We start from the raw sequence: 13,100 nt of genomic DNA, 5'->3' as shown, positions 1-13,100 counted from the left end.
GGCACGTTAAGAAGTCCTAAGCTGAATTCAGTGCACTTTCACAGCACCTAAAACAGTAGCAATCTGAGTACCATTTATCACTGTAATTTGATGCTGTTTTTTTCTCTGGCTAAATGTGAAATGAAGTAATGAACTGTAGCGCTGGTAAATACATTAGAAGTTTGTGTACTTTTTGTTAATCACATTTCCCTGCAGCATCAAAATTGACAAAGTTCACTTCATTATGTGGGCGACGGTACTCAGCCTGCATTATCTTACAGCAGTAAGGCTATCAATTAGCTTACAGTGGTAATCCATAATGTTTTACATGGAGGCACATGAGAACATTTATGCTTAGGAAGCACGATAAGCTGCATTTCTGCGTGTCTTGAAAAAATTACCTGTTTGTTAGTTGATGGTGCAACATTAACCATGAGGCAATCTTTGGATTGAGAGTGATATAATCAGTATGAAGGGGCACGCGACTGGCATCCTGCCAACAATGACTACAACTTAAAACCATAGCGTATCACCTTGAAATGATTACCTTTTCAGCTCTATACTAACAAATCTACTGATTATCATATCTGTCTGTACCAAATGAACCTACAGAAATGTTTTATTTTAATCTTCATGAGCCCTTGAGGATGTGGTCTTGGTGTTTATGTTAAAGTGAGATCTCAAGGTCAAAGTGAAGTGTACACACACACACACACACGTCGATACAACTTAAACCCTAAACAAAATGGATTTTAAAAGTAGGGAACCGTTCCGTACATGCAACACTCAATCCAGATAAGACTCTAAATACGCTACATTATTAAATGCACTTCACATACTGACAATGAAATAAAAACTTACTGTATCTTCAGATAAAATTATTCTTTTCGTAATGAAACCTCGCCTGATGTGGACCTGCTGTGATCTGGAAATCATCCACGTTCAGTTTGTAAAACCATATGCCTACAAAAGGCAAAAATCCAAAACAGCCACAATCTCTGAGGTCTTCAGCATCTGGTGCCTGCTGGAACCAAATCAATGTTTCAGCATGATCAGAAATGCAAATACGGAGTTTTTTAGCCAGCAGCAAAAACATCCAGCTCCCTAATGTGAACTGATTTGACTTTATTTTGCAAGTCTACACCACCTCTCACCTGTCATCCTACCTACTTAATATGGGGTTTGTGTATTACTGCTGGTGATGGAGAGTGAATTATTAGTTTGGAGACTTTCTAAAGCCCACAAGTCATGCAAATATGCAGAACAACCCTTTGTCTCAGTGTTAATTAGGTGATTTGTCAAGGTAAACAAGTTGGTGTTAGACTGGCAACAGGGTCACAGGTCCCATCTTAGTATCTGGTCAATCTCAAATGTGTAAAACACAAATTTTAAGCATAGCTTTGAACTAATCAGTTGGTGTCACATACTCATAACTCCTGGTCAACTGTCCTGCTGCTACAGAGCCATTTCTCATGTTCTTTTGGGAAATGAGATTTAAATACAACAGCTACAGTAGTTCTTGCCATCAGAAAGCCAGATCAGTTGCAACTTTGGCCTCAATTAGAGCCAGAAAACTTGTAATGCGGCCGTGACCGTGGAGCAGCAGGCTACGATAACGTCCGATCTTACCCAGAGTCCTAAACACTCCCCTCTGGCCAGTTCTGCTCCGATTGCCTGTGGCCAAGTAAAGTCTTTGTACTGTTCCAGCCTCCACTAGGTATCTTTGCTGTATAAGATGGGATAATGGAATAAACCAGCTGACAGCAGCTTTTTTGCTTAGTAAAAAGGGGGGGGGGGGGGGCATCACTCTGCAGCATCACAATAAACACTTTTCTGTTGTAGCCCCACTTTGCTATTTAGGCTGATTTCCACACACAACAAAAAATTTTCATAGTGCATCTGTGGCAGCTAAGCTCTTGTTAGAAAGCAATCATGGCTCTTACCAAACCAGCCTGCCCCTGCCGCAGGGTGAAGAGGAGTATGAGAGAGCGGAGTGGAGCGAGCATCCCCCAGCAGGCCTGCTGACACACGGGCTGCCTGCCTCGGTCTCAGCTGCAGCGCCAAGGTCAGCCAGCCTCTCGTGTCAAACTTCGTTGCATCGGACAAAAGTACAGTTCACTCGCAGAGTTGCGTTTTAATATCCAAGAGTTACTAGCAGGTAATTAATTGACAAATGCTCCTTTACATTTAGCCAGTGGACAAGTATTAAGACCTAAAAAGATGCAAGATAAAGAATTAACTGAATGAAATGTTTATAAAATTTTGTTATGTATAAAAAATGCTACATTTAGGAGCAGTTCCAGAGCTTTCAATCATATCACATGATCCTCATGATTCCCAGTTGTCTTGGAATTGTAATCCTTTGAATTTCCATTCATTTCTGAGTAGTTTCAGTACATCTCGTCCATGCTGAAGATCACACGATAAGATCGAAGGTTCCAGTGCAGGTATTAAATGGGCTTTGTGGTCCTCGTCTGCTGTTTCCAGGGTCAAGAATGAAGCCAAAATGGATGAGAAGTCCTTTAAAGCGCTCAAGAAACCAAAAATGGAAATGAACATCATTTGATATGCTCGCAAGCTCCAGAACAGCTGCTAAATGGACCTTCTCATGCAATTGTTTTTTCAACTAATTCTCTCATGTTGTAGTATCAGCATCATCAAGAAAAGGTAGAATATTTAACTTAAAGTGGAGAAGTCTTTACCTGAACATTCAAAACATCATGTTTGTATGTTTTTAACCGGTCAAAAATCACAGTTAAACGTCAAGTACAATGTGTGCCACATAAAAACATGTTTAATTTCAAACAAAACAGCCACTCACTTAGTGGGGAAAACCTAATATATCTATTAAGATTATAAAAAAAACATGACAGAATTGTGCTTAATTGTGTTCCTACCATCGTTACGTTAAAACCCTTAAATATCTCTCTCTCCGTTTGCACAGACAGGTACATCATTAGTCACAATATGACTTCTTTTAAAGCTGAAGGCACCTGTGTTTTACCTTTCCTCATCGATTCTCTCTGAAACTTGAAAACAGACAGCATGTCTACAATGAACTTAAAGTAGAAAAATAAAGGGTGTATCCTCTGGCTCTAATATAAGGTAGTGGAAGTGTTCCTGTTTGTATGAGATATTCCTGATTTCAGACTGCTCTGACTGCCATTCCTCAAACACTGTCCGTGGCAGAGTCCTGACCTCCAGCAGACCACTGCAGGCGGTGGACTTGGATGCTTCTGTGCTAACTGAACTCAGACAGTGAAGAGTTTGAGCTCCAGCTCCGCTGTGATGTGTTCTACGCTCTGTTAAATGTACCAACGGAGGAGTCTGAATCTGGGCAGCTCCAGAGTCGATGTAAAAAAAAAAAAAAAAGAATAAGTGGTCTCCAATGGCCGACACTGCTCCCAGGTCAGCTCCAGAGGCAGATGTTGCTCATGGCCTGGCAGGTGGAGCTGCTCTCTGCCGGAGAGAGGTAGATCTTGCCACTGGGGCAGACGCACACCTCGTATACTGCCTGTTCTTTTGAGGCGTCGCTGGATGTCGCTGTGTAGATGCCGAGCGGGAGGCTACCCAGCTGAATGGTGTTGGCGTCTAAAAGTATCTGGGAGGGAAAACATCAGAGACGTGCTGAAAGTCATTCAAATATCATCGCCAGAGGTGCCCTGAAGTGATGCATTAGCAGCTCAAACTGATGTATGACACTGGTGCAATCACTGAATACAACGTGACAGGTGGAGGGAAATACAACACATTATTTGGAACACAAAATTCCCCATTTTTAGCCATGCTAGCGGCGTGGCAGTGTTAGTCCACCACTTTAGTCCAGAGCCTAGAAACTGGAATATTTCAAAAACTACAGGATGGATAACCAAGAAACCTTGCACAGATATTCATGTCTCCTCGTGATGAAAAGTAGTAACTTTTACAGTGGTGCCACCATTGGGTTAAATTTTTAAATATGTCCAATACCTTTGGTATATTTGGTCAGCCTCAAGCCTCAACTGTACTAGATGTTAGCATGCTAACACACTAAACTAAGATGGTGAAAAGCATGTTAGCAGCATTTAGTTCAAAGCACTGTTGTGTCTGAGCAAAGCCGCAAAAAGCTGCTAGCATGGCTGTAAAGTGTTAATCCTGTTTAAAATTTTAATTTGAAACACATGTCCGTTATTCCACAATTACATGAGGAGTCGTATGAACCCTGTGGAGTCTAATCTTCCTCACCTCTCCTTCTGTGGACTCCAGCTGTAGGTCCTTTCGACTGCTGACCTTCAGCGTCCCCTTGGCAGCGCTCACTTCCACCCCTCTGGGAGCTTCCATGGTCAGGGTCCGTGTTGGAGACTCCAGCCTAAAAAAATACCCAGCACAAGCTCAGATACTATCTCTGTTTATACTTCCAGGATATTTGCATTACTACAACTTTACTTTCAGTATAATTTAATAGCTGAGAAAACAAGATGCATTCAAGGTTAAATTGATTATTATTTAGTTCATAGTTTATTTATATCACTCTGTAATTACTTGTTTAGGGCAGGATGATGGAATTCAAATTGTATTATTTGTTTCATAACAGACCTAAGGCAGCGAGGCATTTAGAAATTGACTCAAAATGTCTCACAATATAAAAAAACAAACCAGTTTATTGATATTTCTACTTGACTCTTGCTGCATAAGTGTATTTTGGGTGTTAGTTACACAAATGGCTTTTCCACCTGTGGGATATCAAAGCGGCTGTTCATGTTTGAGCAGCTCTTCTCATTATTCTAATCCAGTATTGCTTCTAAACAGCCCATAATTGTATCAGCTGATTTTGACCTTCAGCAACACTGAGGCTAATGCAATTTGCATTTTCCTCCCATGGACTATTTGTTTACACAGGGAGAGATAAGTGTGAGAGCCAATCAATGTGGAATTTGTTTTCATAACTCATAACTGTTTCAAATTGATTTTCTACCCCCCCCTTCCCCAAATCTGTTTTCAATGAATTTTAAATGGAAGACTTTAAGGAGCCGTCTTGAAATCGCTTAAATCTCCATACCCTCTGAAAGTGACACACATTTCGGATTATGCTCTACTGGAATAACGGGGGGGGAGAAAAGAAAAGCAAATGAATTTCGTCTGCATTTGAAAATCCTCTTTGACTTTAAATAAGCTTTTGGGAGACGATAGTTTGGAGACGATCTGTGAAATATGCCTTTGACCTGGGACTGTTTGTACTCTAGACCTGTATAAATAGAGAAGGAAGTGCTCTGCTGTTTTTACTCTTTTACTGCTCATTTTTCCTTTTTCTCTCTGAAAAGCTGTTCAAACTAACAGCAGATATGCCGTTAACGTACAATGTTATGACGTGTATTCCGTCTTTTGCTTGAGTTTTAACTCAAGTCACACTTTTCATTCCGTGGTTTCAGAGTGGATTTGATCATTTATTGTGGACAACCAAGTACATTTAACTTTATAATTATTTAAAAAACATCCTCAGTCCATCTCCCGTAGCAACAAACTTATTTCTTCTCCTGAACCCCAGACGTTCATTAGCGAGCCACAGGAATCCGTTTGAGAGCTCCAGGCTTCGTATGTTTCAGTAATTGTTTCTCAAGCATCCACTGATTAACCATGGCTTGGATAGACGAGTCATTAAAAGACCCATTTAAAACACTTTGCACTGAGCTGTGCAGTGAGAAGTTAGCCATGTGTGATGCGTGTGTGACATTTTCACTCCATTCCAAGCCGCTCTGTCATCGCCCACTGCATGCAATTCTGCCAGAAGACAAAGTGCTCAATTTACAAGAGTGCTTGTTTCAGACAGGCCAAAATAAAGCATTAAATGAATTAAATTTGATTAAAAATGTTGTCTCTTGGGTTTTAGAACCATTGCAGACTGCTTCCATTTTCATGTACAGAAAGCTTATGGTCTAGTTTCTGAGGCTCCAAAGGCACCGTGAAGTCCAATTTCACCTTTCTGCTGACTGGTAAACATTTCTATTAAAGTTAATGTTAATATAATTTAAATATATTCATTCACAATGGCTTTAAGATGATGTACCTGTCCTCAAAAGTGCTCACAAGAAATGGAAATTTGGACATACGACAAAAATTTTGGTAAGATTATTTTCTAAGGACAACAACAAATGTATCTAAATATGTATATGTAGATGTTAGTGTTTACCAGCTTCTACTTTCACAGAAAATGGGACACAGCATCTATTTTACAAGGTCTGTAATTTCTTTGCAATATTCCAGGAAGATTCCTGAAAGAGCGTCATTTGATATGAATTATAAGGAAAAAAGAAAATGTTCTAAGATAGTTATTTTATTTTTGTTGAGCGTATAGGCCAACTATATGATGGTTGTTGATTTCAAGAGGAATCTCCATATCGGTTAACATATCTCCTTTACATTCGTTGATTTGATTTGATTTCAGACTAATAAATGAAGCTATATTAGGTTTGTTTAAAACCTAACGTCAATGTTCACAAACTTTCAGTTACCTGAAAGAAAGCACCATCCTCCTAAGTACCGAGGAGCTTAGTCTGGCTCCATCCAGAAGATATGTAAAGCCCTCACTACAGATAATCTATGTGGTATTTGCAGTCATAGCGGCGGTTTACGGCTCTTCCGTTCTCTGGGAAGTCTGACCAGCTTTTCTTCTTGCTGCGTTCAGGATGACCTTTACATCCACCGAAAGGTCACTATATCGCTGAGCAATGGAGGAAAGAGCTGCACTGGTTTAAATACTGCTACTCTGGTAGTAAAAATCAAGTTTATTTTTATGTCACATTCACATTCAGCTTTACAGACCCACAACAGCAATGGCTCCACATTGGGCACATGTTCGCCAACTGGTTGGACCATTGCATCAAAACCTGGCTGCTCTTAAAGTACAGAGGCCAAATAAAACCATGTCTGCAATGCACAACTTTCTGAGATATAGGACGACTATAAGGAATCCACACAAGGCCACTCGGACTCAGCTTTGCAGTTCTCACACATAGATTAAAACGTCCCAATCTGTAATTTTTCGACCATGCGACCATTTGCTATTTTCATTTACACCATTGGAATAAGCCAATATCGGCCTGGGCGATTTACCGATCTAGCTCTATACCACTACATACAGTGTTTGCAGTAAATACTCAGTGTAGATGTAAGACATGATGAGCCGCGTGAGACAGACTTAAAACTCACTCAAAATAACTTACAAATAAGATACATGACACACAATGAAAAACATAAAACATACAATAAAATATGTAAAAACAATCCAATTATCCATCATGCAAGCTCACATAACACTATGTTCACCAAGTGACAGCATAACATGAAACCTGGAGTACGTCCAGCCAACATTTTTTATTTAACAGTTTGATGGCATGAAGGTCTGTTAAACCTGACCTCTGGTACTCTAAATCTCCTTCTAGAGGGGAGCAGAATCAACAAAAGAAGTGATTAATAGATTAATAAGTTAATCAACCAACAAAAACATTTGATAATCGATCACTTGAATCATTCTTTATGCAAAAATGACAAATATTCTAAAATGGAAAGATTTTGCTGCTCATCTTTCTCTTTTTATGACCGTTGACTAGATACAGTATCTTTTGGGTTTAGGACTATTGGTTAAACAAGACAAAACACCGGAAGATGTCACTTTGGGCTCTGGGAAGTTGTGGTGAGCATTTTTCATTATTTCCGACAAAACAAATAATCGATTAATAGAGAAAATATTCCACAGATGAATCAATAATGAAAATAATTGTTAGTCGCAGCCCTAATGTAGAGGATCCTTTGAAATTGCTCTTGTGGAAAATGTGATATAGATCAGGTAATTTCCCACCAATTACTGGCCAACTTAACTGTGTGATGCAGTGTCGAGTTTTGACAGAGCCTGAACCTGTACCAGATGTTGTTTATTGATAATGACTTTAAACCAATCCTTTCCACTGTATCAGTATGTAACGTTCTCTGCTGTCCAAACACTTCTCTCGTGGCCAAATAAGACCATCACATTCACAAAAGAACCATATTTCTTTGCTACAAAGACTGGAAGAAAAAAAAAATAAAAGGTGCACTATATCTCAATCTGACCAAACTGTTGGTAGGAAAGTCTGACCAGAGCTAAGTGGGACCAAAAAGAGTTGTTCTGTTCTGCCTTTATCTTCTTAATGAACCTGTCACTCTTGTGTGGACACGGCTACAGCAGAGACTATCGTGAAAGCTGCTCGGATCGACTACAGAGGGGAGTATGCGGCTGGCCGCACTGCAAACAGACATTAAAGCTGTAGAAGAGGAGAGCTCTAGTAGCAGAAATTTGTAGAGGAAAATCAAATGATTTTCCTGTTCTCTGATGCTAGGCCTAGAAATGTACCATGTGATGTCTGCACTGTAAGAAAGCACAGAGCCGTCAAATCCTGTCTGGTCCGCCTTTGCTTCTTAATGTCAGTCATGCCTCCCTACAGATTCCCATGTGCTTTATAAGCAGCAGTTTTATTTACAGAATGCAAAAAAAAAGAAAAAAAGAAATATAACTGCAAACAAAAGTTTGTTCTTGTTCTTGACACGATTGAGACCTGTAGACTTCATCAGAGGTCCATGTGCCATCTGTCCTCCATACATGACATTTGAATGGGAACAAACTAGATGCCAGAGGTATCACAGGGAAATGTTCAGTGGTACTACGCTGCAAACCAGCTTTACTAAGAGGAAAATCACAGCATTTATCACGCAGCTTCTCCGCCTGTTCAGATGGATTTGGGACATGTGCGTCAGGAATCAGTGCACCATCCTCCAGAATAAGATACAAAATGATCCGATTATGTAATGGACAGAAATATTTTCATATTTAGGCCGGTAATTTCTGGTTGGAAGCTGCTACTATTATCAAACCGAGTGGGCAGCTAGCAGGGGAGTCAAAACATGAATCCCTCAGAGCCAAATTTCCTGCAATTAACCATCTTGATTTCTGTCCTCACACTCAGCACCGGAGGGTATTTTGAGAGTGAAACTGAACCAGAGGTGACTGCTGGGTGAAGGAGCTGATCGGGGCCTGACAAGAGCTATGACTAAAGGTAGTGAAGCTGTGAGCGGAGAGCAGGACATGATAAACTGACAAGTCTCTCCTGCAGGATTATATCCACTCTATAACTCTATTGCCCTTCTTTTAGAGACCTCAACATCAAGGTCTGTATTCCCGATAGCTCCTCAGCGCAAGTGCGATTATTCGCCACACACGAAGATGTTACCTGTTTTTTTGGGCATTCAGTTGAGAAAGGATGGACTGAAGAGTAACAAAACAAAGTGAAACAGGAGTCGCATGGGACCAAAACCACTAATGGACCATAAATCAATCACACTACTCAACTGTTAATGTTCTGCACTACTGTCTTTGCGTTGTAAGATGCACACTTCACTATGCTGATTCCCAGGGAGTATGTGCTGCTTTCATTTTGTCATTGTCATATAAAAATGTTGGTGTTTTAGACTGCCGGTCAGACAAAACATATTTGAAGGCGACGCCTTGTCACTAATTACATTATGTAGATGATCACACCCTCTGCTGCTACACTTCACCCTCCGCCCAACTGACCCTTTGCCAAGCCTCGCCCCCCTTGGTTACTGTTGCTAAGTCCGACAAACTGTCAGACCTGACGGGACTTTTATCATGGCGATGCCAATTTTTATTAATGCTCTCCCTGGAGAAATATTGTTTGATTTTTGAAAAAACGACCACAAAAAGAAGTTTTGCAGTTGCGTTGTGCATTTGAAAGTTGTATTCAGGCTGTCAAACTGACTCAAACTGATATGAAAAACATAATGATAGAAGCTAAAGCCTACTGATCAAAAAGAGTAAAAGTGAACCACCATATCACCAGACTACTGAGAAAGAGGACGATATTAAGGATCAACACTGTTCCTCTACAGCTGGGTAGGCCTCTATTCACTATTACAATCATTAAAAAGCAGAACAGTAGGGCTTTATTACTTTACATTCAGTAGGAAGTTAGCTAGCGTTAGCTAACTAACATTACATTAGGAACAATCCACAGCCTATATTTTTCTGGATTTGTTTTAGGTTTTGGAAAGGGAATATATCTTACTTCTCATTTCAACCTCTCTGGGTAGTGCCCTGGGAACAGTGTTTGACCATATCTTGGAAAGATACCGCAAAAGCAAGCTAGAAAACGACTCCTTTTGCATTAGAGTCAATGGAGCGCAGCCATGAAAGTGTCGGACCTCAGTTAGAGCGAGACCTATACTGCGCTGTGATTGGCCAGCCGCTTGTACCAAAGGGTCAATTCCACTCTCTTAAGTGCTTTTTTAGTATTTAATTTTTATTTGCAACTTTCTTGTCTCCTCACTTTTTGTGGCTTTTTTGTCTCAATGCCCTTTAAAATTACTATTTGTGTTTAGGTTTTTATTTATTTCCCAACAATATAAACACACTAATATATTTATCTATCTATCTATCGTGTGTTTATATTGTACCTTTAATTTTACCTTAATATCACTGCGCAGGACCAGTCAAGTTAATCTTTTGTTATGTAGTGTAGTATACGTTTTTACTAAATATAGACACAACAGTAAACACAGTAAGAGTATTACAATTATTCACATAACAGTACCTCAGTAATAATACTGTATGCTTACTGAATATGATGTACAGTATGTCTACGTCTACCGGAAGAAAACAAGCAGAAATCACACTTAGAAAGAAAGGAGTAGGGAGACATTTAAAGTTACTTTCTAAATAATGCCTGTTAACCAGCACCTGACTGCATTATACTCTTGTGCAGAGGATTTCTGGTTGTCCTATTGTCATCTGCGAGTCCCTCTTAACTATCATTCAGTTCTTGTGCAAAAGAATGTAGTGGAAATATAAACCTGTACATCACCTTCAGTTCGCAAGCCCTAACACATTGCAACAACAAGACGATGGAAGCAAACATGGATTAAATCCTGTACATGTTATGTTATCAGCAATGGCGTATTTAAAGTATACCTTAAAACATTTAGTAAATTATGCTCTGTACATTCTATTATTCAGGAACAGCATGATGAAGACTAATGATGACAAACTTGAGTGCGAGTGTGCACAGATAAAGTGCTCAGGGAGAAGAACAGGAGCTTCAAAGAAAAGGGAACATCTCAGGTGGGTTTCTTTGATTTCGTCTCAGCTCTGTTCTTTTCCCAGATTACCGTTGGCTTGCAGAGAAATAAAAACACATCACAAAGTGAATGATATTTCTTTTAAGAGGAAAAGAAGGACGACATGGACGCGAGCCAAACCGTATCATCCAGAGAGATTTACTAACAGGTGGCGAGTGGTTTAAAAAAAACAGGGTTTCACTTGTCACACTTTCAGGGTGGTGGAAAGATTGCTAAAAAGTCTTGAGAGCCACATACATTTAAATAATGCAAGAAAAAAAACAGTCAGTCAGAGTGTGCCTTTTTTGATACAGTCACCCTAGTTATACAGTATGATGTCATCGTATCGGATGATAAATTAGATTTACACACGTGCAATCAATCAATAGGCTATTCCGGCTCATAATTTACTGTCTGGCTTTTTAATGAAAAGGTGCCTGCTTTGGTACCATTAACAAGGAACCAGTGCAGGGAAAGTGAGTTGTCACAGATAGGGCTGATTTTCTGCTTCATGAGCGTAACTGGGTCTTTAAGTCAAATCATATTAAATAGGTATATGGACTAATCTGAGCAGAGTTGCTGTAATGTGCTCTCTAGTGATGTCCCCTCCTGTAGCAGGACCTGGTAATGCTAGAAATGAACTAATTCATACCATCGGCCTACCCACCATGTTGGGAGTTTTTGAAGCTATTCAACCATCTGACCAGCACTTCACTTTCTTTTTCAGACTTTCCTCTATTTTTCCTCTTCTCCTGTGAATTACTTTCTATTTTTGACCGGTAGACTAATACAACTACTTCTTAATGGGTTACAAACCAAAAATGCTGGGAAGAACTGAATGCAGTAAAAGTACAACCGTTAGTTGACAATGGTTGGTAATAACCTCCTCTGTAGCAGCTAGATCTACACTTGAAGCCACTGAGGTTTGCATAGACAGGCAACTGATGCCATCGCCCAGCCTAATCTAACTAGTGTCTAACGAAATAATGTAATGTCTTGCCTTTTTTTCAGATTTATTGTTCACCAGTAATGGTCTTCAGTCCACAAGCATCCATTTTTTCATACAACTTTTGAATGTAAAAGTGCTGTGTAGTTTGTTTTTAGTAGTTTTTTTCAGTTAGTTTCTTACTATGAGTGATGGGGTCCATATAAAAGCACAATTTTCTGCCAAATATATACTTTCCGCACCTAAACTTTTCCCCTAATCTTACAGAGAAATACTTTGGATTTGAAACCAAGTTTTCAGGAGCTTTAAACCCTGGCCTGCTTTACCTTTCTTTTCTATTGTTAACTTTATGAATTTAAATCATCAAACTTCCATTCTGTGATTTTTCACCTTGAAATACCACAAATTACATAATTTAATTAAAAGAAATTGTCTTCTACAAAGCCTGGAAAATAAAAGTATGTTTTTGGTGATATAAATCAAAAAACACATTTAGGCATGTGTTTAAACTGGATGAAATTTAGTTGAAAAGTCCGACATCAGTTAAAAAAAATAAAATAAAAATCTAGATTACATACAACCTTTGTTTCAACAGCATATTGATGGCTATATAAAGTGAATAGGTGGCAGGAATGCGTTTCTTTAAACAAACGCAGTTAAACTGAATATACATACTACAACAATACTGAATTGGTTAACAAGTGACATGCCACTGCAGTACACTGGCGGCTTGTTTACTTTGCCTGCAGCCCAAATTAGTCTGTAAACAGACGCTAAGAATAAAAAGAAAATTACAAAGATGTTGTTAGGCTTGAATTCATGTCATTAATAGCCCACATGATTCACTTTTATCCATTTTGCTTTTTTAATACGACTGTATGACTAAATGCTTTGACATGGTGTATGGAAAATAAATTGGGTTTAGATAAAAGGAACATTTATTTAAAGTCCTGACAGTACAGTTTGTACATCTGCTTGTTTGGAAATATTTCAGTAATTAGTTGTTCTTTTTGGGGGGGGGGGGGGGGGGGGG

General features: G+C 39.3%; 2 protein-coding genes across 6 annotated transcripts in view; one reads left to right on the top strand and one right to left on the bottom strand.

Moving 5' to 3' along the window:
- The first annotated feature begins 2,378 nt into the window (after window positions 1–2,378).
- LOC123980405 (dynactin subunit 6-like) overlaps window positions 2,379–13,100 on the top strand; it is a 45,395-nt gene continuing 34,673 nt past the window's right edge. Inside the window, exons 1-3 of one of the 3 annotated variants that reach the window (XM_046064765.1) lie at window positions 2,384–2,646; window positions 8,955–9,044; window positions 11,021–11,125. In XM_046064765.1, the coding sequence (XP_045920721.1) occupies window positions 11,028–11,125 (98 nt within the window). In that variant the 5' untranslated portion in view covers window positions 2,384–2,646; window positions 8,955–9,044; window positions 11,021–11,027. Of the gene's footprint in view, window positions 2,647–8,954; window positions 9,045–9,625; window positions 9,902–11,020; window positions 11,126–13,100 lie in introns of those variants that run through there. The other 2 variants (XM_046064762.1, XM_046064764.1) reach the window with 2 other exon arrangements.
- Window positions 2,747–13,100, bottom strand: part of LOC123980403 (zeta-sarcoglycan-like) — a 40,195-nt gene continuing 29,841 nt past the window's right edge. For all 3 annotated transcript variants that reach the window (XM_046064758.1, XM_046064761.1, XM_046064760.1), the window contains 2 exons: window positions 4,204–4,327; window positions 2,747–3,580 (listed from right to left, as the gene is read on the bottom strand). In XM_046064758.1, coding sequence (XP_045920714.1) covers window positions 3,389–3,580; window positions 4,204–4,327 — 316 coding nt within the window. In that variant the 3' untranslated portion in view covers window positions 2,747–3,388. The remainder of the gene's footprint in view (window positions 3,581–4,203; window positions 4,328–13,100) is intronic.

This window comes from Micropterus dolomieu, linkage group LG12 (assembly GCF_021292245.1).
Source record: "Micropterus dolomieu isolate WLL.071019.BEF.003 ecotype Adirondacks linkage group LG12, ASM2129224v1, whole genome shotgun sequence".
Lineage (NCBI taxonomy): Eukaryota > Metazoa > Chordata > Actinopteri > Centrarchiformes > Centrarchidae > Micropterus > Micropterus dolomieu.
Note: the sequence above shows the minus strand (reverse complement) of the source record. Positions and strands in the feature narration are given on the sequence as shown.